Source organism: Lissotriton vulgaris, chromosome 4_1 (assembly GCF_964263255.1).
Source record: "Lissotriton vulgaris chromosome 4_1, aLisVul1.2, whole genome shotgun sequence".
In the NCBI taxonomy this organism is placed as follows: domain Eukaryota; kingdom Metazoa; phylum Chordata; class Amphibia; order Caudata; family Salamandridae; genus Lissotriton; species Lissotriton vulgaris.
In genome coordinates, this window is record NC_141691.1 from 1420074968 (window position 1) to 1420093113 (window position 18146).

The 18146-nt window shown below is 40.8% G+C and overlaps 1 protein-coding gene across 3 annotated transcripts in view; it reads right to left on the reverse strand.

The window, feature by feature from the left end:
* Nucleotides 1-18146, reverse strand: part of LOC147724068 (BTB/POZ domain-containing protein KCTD1) — a 228548-nt gene that overhangs the window by 110258 nt on the left and 100144 nt on the right. For 2 of the 3 annotated variants that reach the window (XM_086965664.1, XM_086965666.1), the window contains exon 2: nucleotides 9678-9800. The exons of the other annotated variant lie outside the window; for it this stretch is intronic. In XM_086965664.1, the coding sequence (XP_086821790.1) occupies nucleotides 9678-9728 (51 nt within the window). In that variant the 5' untranslated portion in view covers nucleotides 9729-9800. The remainder of the gene's footprint in view (nucleotides 1-9677; nucleotides 9801-18146) is intronic. 3 annotated transcript variants of the gene reach the window in all.

Genomic DNA, 18146 nt, shown 5'->3' on the forward strand with positions numbered 1-18146 from the left:
ACTTGGCCCACCCAGGGGTTTAAAAAGAAACACTAAGCATGGGAGACCGTGATTCATATTTTTTTGGCAGCAGGATTCGCGCGCTCTGCACAACTCCTGTCAAAAAAATGTTTTAAACTTTTTGCGGCCTTGGGGGTCAGGGTGTTTGTACCCTGGCACCTTTTCTCATTTTTTAATCCTTTTTGACCTTTTTCCTTGTGATACGGTTCAACAGAGTCATAACATGGCTGTCAACATTTCCTAGTTGGATCTCAGGCTCGAGGTCGGGAGGGTTCGCGGATCCTCCGCTGCCATATTTGTAGATCTGAGAAATGTTTAAATTTTTAAGAAACTACTGAACGGATTTACACCATTTAACAAAAAAAAAAGAGTGCTTTCTGGACCAAGAACTACCTTTTTGCCAAATTTGGTGTAATTCCGTTCAGCAGTAGCCGTGTCTAAAGTTTCCTAAGGAAATTAACATGGAGACTTTAAACACATAAGCTGACCTGAGTGCCCCATTAGTTTTGAAAATTTCGCGAAGATTTGTCAAACAGCTCCAAAGATATTGGCAAAAGAAAAAAATGCTTTTTGAAAAAAAACAAGGTCCTAACTATATCTACCTACTGGCAAACACCAGTAGGTAACTAACTAAAACACACACACACTTTATAATATATATATATATATATATATATATATATATATATATATATACACATATATATATACACACACACATATATACATATACATATACAAATACATACATACACATATATATATATATATTCACTGAAAAAAACATAGGTTTCACACCAGTTATAGTTAGCTGGAAATTTTACTGACATAAAACCATTGAAATTCCCACGTTATAGTTAGTCGGACTCACTATAACTTGCGCGTGCAATGCACTGCTGATGACATCACATATTACATCACTCATGACATGGTCAGTGACATCACTCATGACACCATCCTTGTGACATAGTGACAGACCTCCTTTCACTATAATGTAACCCTTGAGACACATATTCAAAAATAGAAACTGAAATTTTTTTAAAAATGGAGATACCTATATCAGTTACAACAAGCAATTCAGTAATTCCACTATCTATATACACATCCACTCATTCACCAATAGTTCTATATAGTCACTCATACATATACTCACTCATCATATGAAGTGATACACCTATACATCCTGTTACACACCGACATTCATCCAAAAGTTACTCACACACATATTCACACGTGCAAATAAACTATTGGACATCCATTTATTTGAATATAGAGTTATACACACACTTCCACCTTACTTCTATTTAAAATTACACATATTTATTCTCTTAAACAATCACTTATAGAAACACATACTTATTTAAACAGGAACTCTTACAATCTCTTACTCTCACATATACTCACTTATATACATCAATATTCATATATACTAGATTAAAACATATGTAGTTACTGATAAAGACACTAGTGAGACAGTCATTCACTCACTAACAAACACATATAGACACTCATCCACCCATACAGTCCTGTACATATGTTGTCTTCAAAACACATACAAACAAAGAGTCAGTCACTCATGCATCTATGTGCTAAGTAATACCCCCACCAAACCATATAGACACTCATACTGATACTAATAAAAATATCTAATAACCCATATACATACACATGAGTGGATGTGTATTAGATGGTGGTATTACTGAATTGGTTGTTGTAACTGGTATGGGTATATCCACTTTTTTGAAAATATTAGTTTCTATTTTTGAATATGTGTTTCATGGGTTACATTACACTGAAAGGAGGTCTGTCACTGTGTCACAAGGATGGTGTCATCAGTGATGTCATGAGTGATGTCACTGACCATGTCATGAGTGATGTAATATGTGATGTCATCAGCAGTGCATTGCACGCGCAAGTTATAGTGAGTCCGACTAACTATAACGTGGGAATTTCAATGGTTTTATGTCAGTAAAATTTCCAGCTAACTATAACTGGTGTGAAACCTATGTTTTTTTCAGTGAATTTAATAGGTTTTTTAAATGCTAATTCCTAACTATAACTGGTGTGAAACCTATGGTTTTTTTCAGTGAATTTCATAGGTTTTTTAAATGCTAATTCCTTACTATAAGTTTCACTTTATAAATAAGACTGTTAGCACTCTAGTTGTTCTTTTTAACACTCTGGTACATTCTGTCATTGGGCTACAGTTGTGCTACATCTAGTTGAATTTTGGGCTACATTTACAATTTTTGATCTCTGGTGGCCATCTTTGGGCTTCATTGGGCTACTTTGGGCTACATTTGGGCTACATTTTGGCTCTAACATATATTAAGCCCAATGTAGCACAATACATATTTTTATAAAGTTAATTTTTTTACAAACCACTTCAGAATAGGGCTACCTGTCTCTACAATTAACCCATTTTTTTTTTTTAATTTTTGGGGGGAGCGCTCCCAGAGCGCGCCCCGGAGTGCGCCCCGAAAAGCGTATTTCTGAAAAGCGCCCCCGGGCGCGCTCCGGGGAGCGTCTCGTGAGCGCCAATATCGCAAACGAAAACATGATCGTGACGTATCGCGTAGCCGCGACCGCGTGATACGCACGGCGTAAGCGCACCCGGAAGTACTCGAACGAATACGATCGCAAAACGTAAACTTCCGACGCGCTTACGCTGCGCGCCCCCGTGCGCGTAGCGTAAGCGCGTCGGGTCATGTGAGCAGAAAATAACACTTTTCATTGGTTCATAACAGTTTTAGTTTCATAATGATGAAGCCCCTGGTCTTGTGACCTGAAAATAACACTTCTCATTGGTTAAGGACAGTTTTGTTTTCCAAATGATGAAAGCCCCCACCTTTTTTCCTTATTCTGACTTTGTCCTTTGACTGAGGAAGATCTGTTTGGAACTCTCTCTACCTTTTTGTACTTTAAAATGGCTTCAGTAGCAGCAGCAGCAGGTGCATCTCAGCCACCACCACCACCACCACCACCAAGAGGACCAGCTCCAAATTATATTGGTGGTCAAGAACAGGAGGAGGAGGAAGAGGAAGAGGAGGAGGGGAGAAGAAGATGGCTGCCTGAAGAAAACACACCTTATAAACCCAAACCACACTTCATTTGGCAGTTTTTTTCAATCCCAGAGGGGCAAAAAAAGGTGAATGCGCCCAAAGTCACTTGCCTCATCTGCAATGATGAACTTTCACGGGGCAACCCAAATAAGAAATATTCTTTTGGTAACTATACCATGATTCGGCACATGACAAGAAAGCATCCAAACAACTACTCTCGCGCAGAGTTCCGGGAACTGGCCAGTAACCTCCCCCAGTCATCAAGGACCCCCTCCCAAAGAAAACAACCCTCTTCCTCGCAACCAGAAACATCTGAGGTGATGCCTTCCATTCAGCCAAGATTTGCTGATTTTAAAATTACTTGTAAGGCTTGTGGCAAGCTTATCTCCTATGGGGAACAAAGTGTTAAGCTCATCGTCCTTGCAGGTGATAATCACAAGTGCCCCAAAAAGAAATAATTTTTTGGGTTTTTTGTTTTTTTGCTCCAGTTGAGCCAGTTTCAATTCCCTTTTTTTGTTTCTCCCCCTAAAAAATACAAAAAAAATATAAAACTGTTTTGAAAAGCCAAAAAAAGTTTAAAAAGTTCCAAAAACACAAAAAAAATATAAAACAACAAAAAGAAGAAAAAAAAAAGTTCTTTTAAGAACTACCTCCAATTTCTAAATGAAAACTTCATTTTTTTAAAACTCTGTCATCTTTTTCCCTCATTTTACGCTCCCCGGTGCGCTACCTGGTGCGCGCATCGAGCGCTTCCCCCGCGCAAAACGAAAAAAAAAAAAATATTTTAAATGCCCCGCGGGGCCCTTTTATAGCCCCCACATCAAACCTAGGGGGTCAAAGGGGTCTATCCCTGACGCCTTATGGTCAGTTCCCACTTTGTTTTAGCCACCTCTTATGTCTCGATTTTACCGAGACACAAGATGGCGACCGCTCTGGACTGTTTGGAATGTTTACAGACACCCGAGAGCCAATCAGCTTTCCATGCGCACCTCGCGTGTCGCGCCTGGAGCGCACTCCGGTGCGCGCACCTGTGCGCTGCTATAGATATATATATTTTTTTGGACCTAAATTACTCAAAATCCACTGGAGCACATATCTTGAGACATAGCAAAGGCACATCGGGCTACCAGTCCCTACAATTTTGCCAAGTTTGGTGGAAATCCATTCAGCCGTTCGAGCTAAAAGTGAAATCGACCGCCCTATGGAAATTAACATGGGGAAAACGCGTTTTGGGACCCCCCTTTTATCTCGGCCCCCGCTTGACGAATCCCCCCCAAACTTTCAGGGAAGGACCGGACCGCCATGAGACCATTTTCCTGAAAATTTCAGGCAGATTCGTCAACCGGCGCCAAAGTTATTCAAAATAGAATGTTGAGATTTAACATTGAAAATTATCCTAACTATAACTACCTACTGGCGACCGCCAGTAGGTAATATATATATATATATATATATATATATATATATATATATATATATATATATATATATATATATATATATACACACACACACACAGACTTCAGCAAATGAAAAATAGACTACATTTACATACTGAATACAACAAGGAACCAAATCGGCAGCTCTGCTACAGCTGCCAGAAACCAGATGTAGCTCTTTCAAAGCTCTCAACCCTCCACAAAACTTCACATACCTTCATCCTCCTGAAAATATAGTCATGATGGCAGAACAGAATGCCCTAATCTTAGCGGTCTTCTGTTGAGCCCATTGCAATCTTCAGAAAGAATACACTTTTAATGGTAACAGGTGCTCTGTATAAACAGCAAGATCTGAAACTCACTCCTGGCAAAAATAGGACCATCCATGATGACTGAACTCCAGAAAATGCTAAAGACCTGCACATTTCCAAAGAGATGTCTTGCTCATATGCAAATCTGATTTACTACTTCCAGACGTTGTCCAACTTTCCTGGGGTCTGATGCAAAAAGTCACAGGCCAGTCCAATATGGACTGGTCAAGATTTGTTTTGTTTTTAAAGTCTAGGCCAGGCACATCTCGTACCATAATCCCAAAGGCAATTGAAAAAAATCTATAAAACTGTATATTCTACCAGGCCTACTATTTAACCCTTTATTAACCATGAATGAAATGGCCATAATATTATCATGGGTAAAACTACAGCACGCCTTAAGCCAGACTGATGTACTGGTATCATTTGCAAGACAGGTCTTCAATTCACTCAAAAGAACAATGCTTACCATGTGGCATCATGATTTAAGAGGGAAGTTAACCTACAACTTCATAGATCACTTTGAAAGCAGTTCTTGTAAATTGGGTGTAATTGAGCACAATTCTAGTTATGAGGGACTCCAATACCCAACCAAAAGGAATTGAACATGGAATTTAAATGACTAACCCAGTAACATGGAAGAGAATCAAAAAAGCTTCCCAAGAGCTATCGTCTCTTCTTGCTATTCAAACTGAGGAAGCTACAATACTTTTGGACTGTACCATTTCCATGTCTCCACTATGGACTGACGGTACTTCAACTTTTAGCAGATAAATATTCTCTTTAGTGACCTATATAATTTCTAAAGGTGTCTTCCAAATAAGACAAAGAATATTATTGCCTTAATGCATTGTAAATGATTTTTTTAAACCGATTTAGATACCTCAAGAATAACCCCTATTATTTTTTACCACAAACATCAAAAATATTAACTGAATTGTCACAAAATAACATGGTTTTGATTCCTGATTTGCCTTATAATATTCTGCTTTTAACTTCTGAATAATATTCTGCAGTAAATACTCTTTGGATTTGATCAACAGTTTTCTGATGTTCCTTAATACCTTATTATATACCAATTTGATGCTTGGAACTAAATATTCCTCATCTTACAACATATTTGGCACACTTAATAAATATTTCAAGAATGTTATTATCAGACCAAAAGTATTGTAGTTCTTAAATCTCACGAGTTCATTCATCAGCTCATTTGTTCCAATCAAGTAGAACTCTATCTTATTCTTTTGAAATCAGATAATTCAACCATGTTTTAAATTTGTATATTTTTCCCTTTTGGAATGGTAATTTGCAAGTAAATCCTTATGGAAAATGATCACTACTAACATGCATTTGAATATGTACATTTCGACACAGAATAAATTGCAGAAAACAAGCACATTATCTAATAAAGTCTACATTTGAACTTAATATGTAGTGTTGAGAGTGACCATTCAGGAGTCTTAAAGCCAAACTACATATTAATTCCAAACTCACTTTCTCTTGGGACTGGTTACTAAATTCATACACCAGAATATCACAATAAGCACTAATAAGGTCAATGTCAACATAATATCCAGACTTATACAATAAATACAAATTCAAGTATGCAGTGAAAATCATTCCATTATAATTCAAATCGGCTCTAAGACGCCAGCAGATATGGAACACAGCACAGCTCTTGAAGATCGCATCAATGCCATCAACAAATGCCAGCACTAACAGCAGGAAGGAAATATTAGCCATCAAAGATTTCACTACACCTTCTGCCACCCCCAGAAACATCACCTCCTTACAAGACTGTTGCATCATGCTCTCAGAATTCTTCTGTAACAAAATCACCTTCATATAGAGATACTTTGACTCTCAACCAGACCCCTTCACCATCACAACCAAACTTCCCATCGCAGCTAATGAATGAACCTTTAACCACATGGCCTGCTGTCACCACAGTTGAGATTGCAGCTACAATGAAGACCATCCAATCAGGGGCTCCATCTGACCATTGTCCCCACCATGCCTTCACCAAAGAACTCCTACCAATCAGCGATGCACTAACAACCAACCTCAAAGGCTCCATTAATTCAGCCACATTCCCAGGAACCTGGAAACAAGCCACCATCATGTCCCTGGTCAACCATCCACTGACCCAGCCACGCTTTCCAGCTATAGACCCATCTCCCTCCTACCATACCCAGCAAAGGTCTTTGAGAAACTAGCAAACCAACGCCTCAGAAACCACCAGCTCCTCGATGCCTTGCTGTCCAAATTTAGGCTTAACCACAGGACAGAAACAGCACTCATCGCTACCACAGACTACATTCACATTATCCTTGACAGAGACATAGCATATCCCAATCACCTGGACCTCTCTGCAGTATTTGACAAAGTCTCCCACCCCATCCTCATCTGGCACCTGCACGGGATCAGCATCCAAGGACCTGCTCTCTTCTGGATCTGCTCCTTCCAAACAGATAGAACACAAGCTATCAGCCTGGCATCTTACTCCTTGGAAGCCCGCAAACATATGCACGGAGCGCCTAAAGACTCACTGAGCACTACCCTCAATGCTTACATGAACCCTCTTATCCACATCATCCGTGCACACATCAACATTTTCTCCTACGCAGACGACACACAACTCAATCTCCCTTTCAGACAAGCCCCAAACACAAGAAATAAGTTCACCGCTTGCATGACCGAAGTCTCTATCTGGATGAAGGGCAACTGTCTCAAACTCAACACAGACAAGACAGAAGTAGGGATCTTTGCTAGTAACACCTCACCATAGGACTCCAACTCATGGCTGGCTGAAATTGGACCCACACCAAGAACCAACCTCAGAATAATCATCAACAGCAAATTAGACTTGACAGCACAAGTCAACACCGTCACTGTATCCTGCTTTCTACACCCTGAAGATGCTGAGAAAGATCTTCAAATGGCTCCCAAGCAGCACTAGAAAAACTGCCACTCATACCCTAGTCACTAGCAAGTTGGACTATGGGAAAGCCCTCTACAATGGGATAACCAAGCAACTGACTAGGGGCCAGATGTATCAAGGCTTTTTGCGTTCGCAAATGGGCTGATTCGCAGAGTCGGCCCGTTTGCAAATGCAAAAACGGCTTTTTACAATGTATGTACCTTTTTGCATTCGCAATATAGGTAATCGCAATTTTTTGCAATTACCTAAATTGCAACTCCATTTAGGAAATCGCAATTTGCGATTCCCTAAATGTGATGCATGCAGCATTCGCTGAATAAGACTTTGCATTTAGGAATCGCAAATTACCCTCAACTTCAAGTTGATGGTAATTTGCGAATCCTTTGAAAAATGCACAAAAGTGCATTTTTCAACGTGCCATGTGGGTGTGCGCCATATTTGCACACTTACCTTCTTTGGGGGTGCATCAATGGGGGGGTCTTAGGCCCCAAGCACTCTTGGACTTGCATTCGCAAATTGCCATTACTAATTTGGTAATCGCAAATTGCTAATGCATTCTCATTCATTCCTATGGGCATATAGGCCAAAAGGAATGAATGAGAATGCATTGCCTAATAGCGAATAACAATTTGTGATTCGCTTTGAGGGAATGTTAAGGAATCGCAAAATATTTCACGATCCCTACATACATTGCATTTTGCGATTTCAAAATAGCGAATCGGTAAAATTCGCTATTTCAGAATCGCAAAATGCTTCCTTGATACATCTGGCCCTAGAAGACTACAAAACATCTAGAACTAAGCAGGGAATCTCATTCCCAACATCACATCACTCCACCCCTCAAGGAACTTTACTGGCTCCTGAAACACAAACAAGCTTATCTCAAATTCCCCGCACACACACACACACATTCAAGGCACTACACAACTCAGGCCCCACCTACATGAACAGTGGCTCCTTCTTCCACCAATGATCTAGACACCTCTGCTACACAGAACTCCTACTTGCAAGCATACACCGAACTAGATCAGGAGAACAGGAGTTCTCAACGCTCACTCCTAAACCTGAACTCACAGGCCACATTTCTTGAATACCGCAAGAAGCTGAAGATCTAGCTTTCCAATTAACCAACGAGCCATAGGCAACGCTAGGCAGGCACAGACAAACCTTCTCAGCACCAGGATACTCTTACAGGTGATAGTGGGCCTTACAAATGCAGATAACACAAGACACCTTAGTTCAAGCCTAACCGGACCTATTGTAAATTTATAAGGAAGGGTGCATTAAGACCACCAAAACCCACCGGCATACGTTCTGGTCCCTAGCCCTTTGTAACCCAGGTGGGACAACTGCACAGTTTGCACATTTGACGCCTGGGGCAAAATCTGGAAATTTCTTCCACCAGATGCAGAGCAGCCACACCAAATCTCCTCCCCTCTACTTTCTTCACTCTGACATCAGAGCAACAGATGCAGACCAATTGGGATAGGAACCAATGTACTAATGCCAGTGTTTCTATGACTGAAAACATTACTTTAAAGTGCATGATTTCAGGATGTGTATCCATTTATAGTTTTCAGTATTATGTGGGACAGGGATGCTAGGAAATCGAGTTTTAAATTGGTCAGTGCCCACCTTTCCTTCATCAGTGGAGCAAATGTTTTTGTAGTCCCTACCCTGGATCTTTTATTGGTCCATATAAAAGATAGAGCCATCTGGTTATTAAAAATATTAAAAAAAATAAAGAAAAATGGCTCCAGAAGGAACGGGAGGGTTTGAAACAGAAATAAACATTGGGGTAAGGCTACCATTATAATACTGTTAACCTGCCCCATTACGGGACATGAAGAAACGTTTCCAGGCTTCAAAACCTTTTCTTATTTTATTAAACAGAATTCCATAATTAGGAAAATAGGTCACTCACCGAAGATGAAACTTGTATTCCCAAATATTTAAGCTCTTGTGTTGTTGCCATATTGCACAATTCTGAAGGCAGATCTGTTCCGATACAATTAATGTTGATCTTGTATCCCAATGTTTTAGAAATCTGTTGACAAATTTTAAATGCTAATGTTAGATTTTCTATTTCAGGTGTGAGGGCCACATTGTTAGCATATAATATAATTTTTGTAGTCCCAGACACTTCCTGGGCTACACAGTTAGAACCTTGTGAGCGGATACATTCAGAGAGTGGCTCAATAAAAAGAGCAACAAAGGTGGACACTGGTCATCTGTGCATGGTGTCTCTTTTACTGGGATTACCATTAACCCCAGTCTCCATTAAGTACATGTTATGTGCTTGATCAGTGGTACAAGGATCTTATCAACCTAGTGAACTGGAAATGAAAGTTCATATAGTCGGAGACTATCACAAAGAATTAAAGTTCACTGCATTAAATGACATTTCAGCATTCAAGAATCAAACCGCCAGAGGGAGTTGAAGTCCCAACGTCAGGTCGATGGTCTCCAAGAGATAATGGGTGTTTAAGGCCGGGGGTCTTCCTGTGATAAATACAGTCTGATTCGGGTTTAATATGTCTCCTATGAAGCCGACTAATTTCAGAGAAAGAATCTTCTAGAGTTACAGAGTTGTATGAGCAGCACTCCGGCTTTTTCCCAAGTTTTAGAAGGTTATCATGTTTCCTTGTTGAAAGGACTATAGAACTTCTGCCCCTTACTTTTATGTATATCGATATAAGCAAAGGGGGCATCAGCACCTACCAAACTAATTAGCACAGCTCTCCTCAAAATCCACCTGGGTCTTCTGCAGCTGCCATTAAACGTATGATTTTCTCCATCGCTTCCTTTTCTATAGCCAATTTAAAAACATATTCTCCAATTTTTTCCCATTTCAAATCATTTAGAAAAGTTTGAATATTTGCAGGTTGAGGCTTCAATACTTCCTGCTACAGTTCTCTATAACATGTGTATAAAACTCCAGCTACCTTCTCCAAAGCTACCATTTCCCAGTCTTGTATCCCAATAATTCATTCTCTCTCCTGCCATGATTTTAATTTCGGACCTAACCTTATTTTTCTGTTCATCACTCAATGCTATATATTTTTGGGTTCACAAGTTCATTTGTACCTTACAAAGTTCGGTATTCTCAATTTCTCTAATATGTTGATGTTCCTGTCACTGGGCTTGCATGAAGCTATATCCTGTGCAATTTTAAAGAGCTTTCTTTCCTGCATTTCCATGGCAAGCATTTCTCTTATCTTTTGCCTTAATCTGATCCAGGTAGTAGATGATTAAATCAATCTCAGAATATTAATACATTGACCTCCTGCTTCATTTTATAGGGGGTTCCTTTACCTCCTGTTTGACAGAATACGCATACAGGACAATAATCTGATAAAACTAGATGGAGTATCTCTATTCTATCTATTGGGAGGATCTGAGAACAGAGTATGTATTATAAATGTCCCCGGATTTGGTGTTTGTGAGAGTTCCGGAGGGTCCAGATATGCTACTCCGTAGGCATAGGCCAGACTGAGGCTACTTTGAAACAATTGTACTATCTCATTCACGTGTGTCTTTGATCATTAATCTGTTTTTTGGATTAAGTAAGTTTGTCGATTAGTTGTAAGGCACTATTAAAATCCTCCGCACCACTTAAGGGGTTGTAAATCAGAGCAGTATTAATAAATGTTTCTCTAAGAATGCGGAACATCTGTTCTAGAGATACAAGTACAAACCTACTGGGTTGCTTGTTTAGGTGTCAGAACTACCCACTGCATGGTATTCCTGTTCTATGATTAGTGTTTTCACTATTTTTCCCAATTACAATTGTTATCCCGACCAATACCACCTCAGAGACATGAGAATGTATGTCTGGTTTCCTGTACACAAGAGTATCCATTTAACAACAGTTAGTTTTTATGTGTGAGGCACGTTTCCTGTGGTGAAAACAGGTCTGCTTTAGTCTGCTCAAGGAGGCTCAATCATATTTCATCACACTAATAATCATTTGTATTCATATTTAATGTTGTAACATTATCCATTTGAGTATCTCCTACAATATTCCCCCACTTTCAGTCCTCCATTTTAAGAGAAGTACCAACCTTTCTTGTTTCCATATTTCTCACTTCGGCATCCCCACAGACTCCCCCTAAACAATCTGCCCACCACAATACCAGATGTCCAGATTAAGAATATTTTCTATGAATTTATCCAAGGTAAGCCTCCTTTAGCTTCTTTCTGGATGCCCACTATTCACAGGTTTGACCTCCTGGGCCTATTCAAACTCTTCACTGCAGTTTAGCCATTTCTTCATTCACCCTTTGGTAGCGTTCATCTCAGGTTCTTTCAAACAATTGTATATTTTTCTCGAAGATATGGACTCAAAGAAAAGTTAGCAACTTAAAATTCCTGATCTTCCAGGTTTTGTTTGATGTGGGAAACCTCCTTTAGTGGTTGCTTGCATCTATTCGGTTTCAGATACTGTGGTAATTATCTGGTTGTGATATTAGAGAAGTTTGTGGAGCCTTTATTTGTAGCCGCTTGTCCTGGCTATTTAATGGTGTAATGATTGGAGATAATCTACGCTGCTTGAATAGTGGAGAGAATGGAAATTACACCTTAGGAGAAGTAGATCAGATACAGAGGATGAAGAGTTCACAGGTATTCATTGGCTCGTCACCTACCAGAAATCGGATTTCCTCTGTAGACACTTCACATGTTCCTGCCTCTGCAGCTTCAACTATGCAAATCAGTTCTAAAGGGACATCTCTACTGAAATGTAGGGTAAGATTGCTGAGAGCTTCTTTTGCTAGTTTGGTGCCAATCCTTTCCATTATTAATCTCCTTAGTGGTGCGTTGAGATATCCTGAGTGCTGACACATACTTTCCATATACCTTTGTAACCATTGACTGCTTCGCCATGAACTGAAGCAGAGGAAAGTTATGTAATCTTGGACTATTTAGGTCAGGAGTGGCTTTCATAGAAGGGTTCCTCTGACTGGATTAATCTTCCTCAGTTCCTTCCACTCTTCCACTTAGTGACATCCTATCAAATCTCATGATATTCTGCCTTCTGACTCCTACCCTTTGCTTCCATTACATGCTGCTCAGAATCAGTAATGCATTACAATTCAATTGATTTTTTCATCACCTAATGCTTTTGCATATTATTTTTTTGGGTCAGTCTGCCTAAAGTGCCAGTGTCCGTGCCTTTATGAACTACAGCCTTGTGGGCAAGATGCTCAGCAGCAATATTTGATGCCCTTCGCCATGCCCCACCAAACTAGAGATAGGCAAAAAAATATTCATCCTCTGTACTATTAGATGCCTAAAGCAGCCTCTAGTCTTGTAAGATAAAATATATTCTCTATGGTCAATTGGACCATTCCTAGACAAAATAAAATAATTCACTCTAGATTTACTTTTCCAATGATGAAGAAAAATAATTTTCCCCCTAGATTTTTTCACATTCCAAAGTGCCTTTAAATGTGCATGTCCCAAATATGAGAGTAATTAAAGATGATCATCTTGCATCTAACCTCAAAATTACTACCACATTTTCTAAAAGCAGTCTCAAAAGTCTAATTCCAAACAGGTGTGCATTTGGACAGCAGGTAAACATGTTAATTGGTGTGTCTGCCCCTCTCCAGCCATCAGCTTTCTAGAGTCAAAAGGCCTAGCCTCTTAAGCTTTAAAGGAGGCTTATAAGTGGTGCTCAAAAGGCTCACTTGTTACCTTGTCTTCCCGAATTTATTTAACCACTTTCAATCTATGATAGCAATTGCCCACATCTACATCAGTCATTGGTGACATCTCGGTTTCCGACCACCGGTTTTCCAGTGACAGATATTTCTCATTGCTGTTCCTCACTCACTCCCAATTCAGAATTTGTTTCAAAGCCATCAGATAAATCTTCTTCCTCGGATTCTCCGCTCTACTTCTCAGGCGATCATCTCCTTTCACCCTCCTCTAAACTCCATCCAGCTTGTATGTTCGAATATTGCCGACAAAGATATTATTGGATATAAATATTGTGTCCTGCATATTATTTACAAAACTATTGCCCCACGAGGTATAGATTTTCAATTAAAAACTCCAACAGGGAAAAATATTCTATATAATATTTAGGACACAATGTTTGTCAGACGATATTTGGTCCATATTATTCTGATACCATGGCGTTCTCCTACTACAAGGAGCCTTAACCTGCAATTGACTAGCATAGGTCTGCATCCATCTCCTTCCACACAACTGCCATTTGGTACTGCTGAGCACTCTTTCTTCCCCAGTCATCCCGTCCACCGCCCAATGTGCTGCATGCTGTAGCACTGCTGCGTAATAGTACAGTTCAATTTCAGGTAGTCCAATGCAACCCACCTCCTGGTCTGTTTTTTAAGAGTGTTAAGTGCTATTCTGCTTTGCTCTTCTGCCCACACTAGGGAAGTCAGTGCCTTGAAGTGCTTTCGAGGGATTGAACACCGAGAGTTCTGAACAACATAGGGGCACTAGGGCAGGAAGACCATCTTAGTGATAGCTACATGCCCTGCCAGAGAGGTAATGTGTTCCAAAACTTTATGGAGGATTTCAGACTCTCCTGTATCCTGTCTATGTGTGGCGATGGAGACCCTTTGCTGTGGAGGCCACCATGTTTCCCAAGAATGGGAATGTATCCACCTCCCATCTGAGACCTAAATTAGGCACCGGAAACAGGTCTACCTCTCAGCATCCCCAGCAGTAATGCCAATGTTTTATCTCTATTAATCCGGAGCCCAACTCATCTAGGCCAGCCACCACAGCCTCTTCAGATAAAAAAGTGCATCATCTGCATATAGTGAGTAAATGAACAGGATCCCCGATCTCAATGACCCAATCCCCAATTTCAGTCAGAAGCTTAATATATGGTGGCTTTAATTCCAGGGCAAAGAGCAGTGGCAAGATGAAACATTCCTGTCAAATGCCATGTTCTACAGCCCAGTAAGCCGGCACAACTCATTTCTGAGCCTTTCCTTGGTGCCGCTATATAGGAGCTGGATCCAGTCACAGAAATTCGTCTGAAGCCTGTGCCAGTCAGGAACTCCATCAGATATGTCCAATGAAATGTATCAAACACTTTTGTTATATCAACTTAAACCAACACCAGGTCCTCTTGAATGTTGTATACAGTGTGCGGTACATGAGCCAACTGTGGCAGGTCCATGGCTGTACTTCGGCCTGGTATGAAGACGCATTGGTCATCATGGATCACTGCCCCACCACCATGTGCAGTCCTTCAGCTAGGAGCTTACAGAGTACTTTGGTGCCAGCTTTGATCATGGTAAGGGGCTGACTTCTGCAACATACAGACTGCTGCCTCTCCCAACACGAGGGCCAGCTTTCTCATCACCCTGACCGTCCCAAAGTTCTTCAGTAGCCTTAGTCAGGTGGGCAGAAAAGGTTTGATAGAAAACCACTGAGAAGCTATCACCTCCCGGTGTTTTTCCCCAGAGCCTCTCTTAGCTCCTCCAGTGTGATCTGATTTGAGCTCCTCTCAGATCGTTGGTGGGACCATGGGCAAGTCAATCTGCTCCTGGTAGGTAGCAATGAGTCACGCACGGGCTGTGTTGCCCTGCAATAAAGTCTTATTAGGTGGTCTCCTAGCATTCTATTTATCTCCACTTGCGTTGTCACAATCGCTCTGTCAGGCCATCTCAGGCTCATAAGGGGTGGTCTTTCAGTCTTCCTCTTCAGTATCCAGGCCAGTAATTTGCTGGCCTTATCCCCTTCCCAATGGAGGCATTGCCGGTACTTCCACAGAGTAAACTGGTACAGTCAGTCCTAGGTCTCCCCACAACTTTCATCCTTATGTCCTGTGAATCATCTTCTCACTTCTGCAGGTTTGCTATCTTTTCTTCCAGTGTGCCTAGGTCGCTAAATAATTGCTGTCTGATGCCTTAGACCTTGCTCATGCATTCTCTTCTCATTACTGTCTTCAGTGTTTCCCACTCAGTCACCCTGATGGCTGTCAATCACCAATTATTAGTCAGATAGATTGTCAGTGCCTCACTTTGTGTTTCACTGAACGAAGGTCCGACAGGACCTCTGGTTGCAATCTCCATTAAAGGGTCTCCAGTATTTCCAGTAGTATGGGGGGAATGGTGTGAAACAGCAGTTTCCAAACTGAAGTCCGCTGACCCCTAGGGGTTCAGGACATTCCCAGGGGGCCCACAGGCAGCAGTTTTAACAGCATTACAACGTTCCTTGTATAACCAGCAGTTTTCGGCCAACAATAAAAATGTCACGATAACTCCAGTGACTAATGTACCGGCTGAAGATCTAGGAGAGTTGTGTCTAGTTGCAGCTTGGATTCATCTATGGTAGCGCAGATGGTTAATATGCCTGCTGTAAAGATTGTGTACCATGCATTTTAAGGAATGGTATTTTATGTGCATAGCTAAGTGGGTTGCTGCTTTGGTCACAGCGATTTTGTTAAGTTTATAAGTTACAATCTTAATCTAGCACAGTGAGCCATGAACTGCCAAAGAGCTGCATGCAATCTGCATGGTATAACTTAGTAAGTTAGGTTTTTCCCAGTATTTCAATACCCTGATGCAGCTACAAAAGTTCTCTCCTGATGCAGCTACAAATGTTTTCTTTGGATAGAAATGCCTTCTTGTTATTAACGTCAATGCAAACTACTGTGTTATGTTCTGAGTCCTGAGTGTATGAGTCTCCAGCGCAAGCACTCTTAAAAAATGCCTACCATGTGAATCCTACACCTGGTAGTCCTCTTTGCCTTATGCAACATTTTCTATACACTGATTTACAAAATTATGATTCATTGTCTGTGTGTGCGCGATGTAAAGTGCTCCAACACCCTACACTGGTATAAGAGGTACTATAAGACAAATGAAATACATGTTACAGAGGGGCTATGGAGAGATGACACTTTTGTAGGGTGATAGTGAGGGAACCATTGAAGAGCCCCAACAAGGATTGTCGTATCCTGGTTCACAGTAAGGTCATCATTTTTTAAGCTTTAAAAGCCAATACAATTAAATACATAATGACAAACGTGTTGAAGAATGCACAATTTTTGTACAAAATTGTCTGGGGAAGTGGGGGTGGAAGAACCCTCAGAGTCCCACTTTGCATATTTTCCAATTTAAAATAATAAAATTTTTAGTAATTAGCGTATTTGTTTTGTGTGTACTTGTTTGTGTATGCTTTGCGAATTACTGTGTTAATATTTGAAATTTAAAATCGTACAAATTGCTTGGGGGTCTCTAGCTTCCAGTAGTGACTCAGTCCTCAGGAGTCAAAAGGTTGGGAACCACTGGTCTGAAAGATATCTGGCACGATACCTAGCTGCTGGTACCATAGGGAGCACTGTCTGATCAGCCATAAGTGACATACTTAAGGGAGTAACAGGAGCACTTTTTCCATTCAGGTACATCTCTCTAGTGCTGCAACTGCGGCACCACTTTGCTTCCCCCCCCCGTTTTCCTGAGTGCTTTTTCTTGCTTTTGCCTCGTTTTTACTGCTTTCCTCTTCCTTTCCCCCATTTTCTAGGTGCTTTTTCTTGCTTGTCCCTTGTTTCACAGATTTTCCTTGTTTTTCCCCCTATTTGCCGCTCCCACCAGCCACCTGTTTTTCCGCATCCCTCCTGAATAAGGGCAAACTGGCCCTCAGAGTCCACCTTCAAATAAAGCATTCTAAAGGGGGCACCCGGAGACACCTAAACGGACACCCCTCTCACATAAGTGGAGTATGTGGACGTAAACAATTGCCTCCTTCACTTTTTTAGTTTACTCCCTTCATAATCTGTTAGGTTTGTCTCCTATAGGTATGCTAATCTCCCACCATGTCTTTGCAGGAAGGACAACCTTCAGTGGTGTCACACACATCACCGGAGGACCCGAACATTCCACATGACTAATATAGATCTATGTGTTCTAGAATGTGCACAAGCTATTCTTAGGAGGGGATCTCCACCCCAGGGTGCCCAAAAGCGCGCCTTTCTTGCCAGCGTACAATTTCTACTACACGCGTCTGCAAGTGGTTTGTGTCTGAATTATCTCCTTTCACATTTGTCAACAGTAACTCTGTACAACTTTCCCAAAGCACCTACTAGTTAGATACCTCCCAGGACTAATGTGTTAGAATTAGATATATGTATATTACCTATATAGCATAGCTTTGAATCTTGTTAGGAGGGTGGATGTGGATGTTGTGCTTGCTACAGAAGTCAGTGTGCTGGTAACACACATGAATATTTGCACAATAGATCTGTGGGTTCATGTGTTTAAGGAGGACAATACGCAAGATCAGGTGTGATATGGTAACAGTAGTTTAACAGGCCACAAAAAACACCCCCACTGAAACTGGAGAGCTCAAATATTAAGTTCTGCTGGGTGAATGTAAACATTCATGTTTGAGGTTAGTAGAATGCACT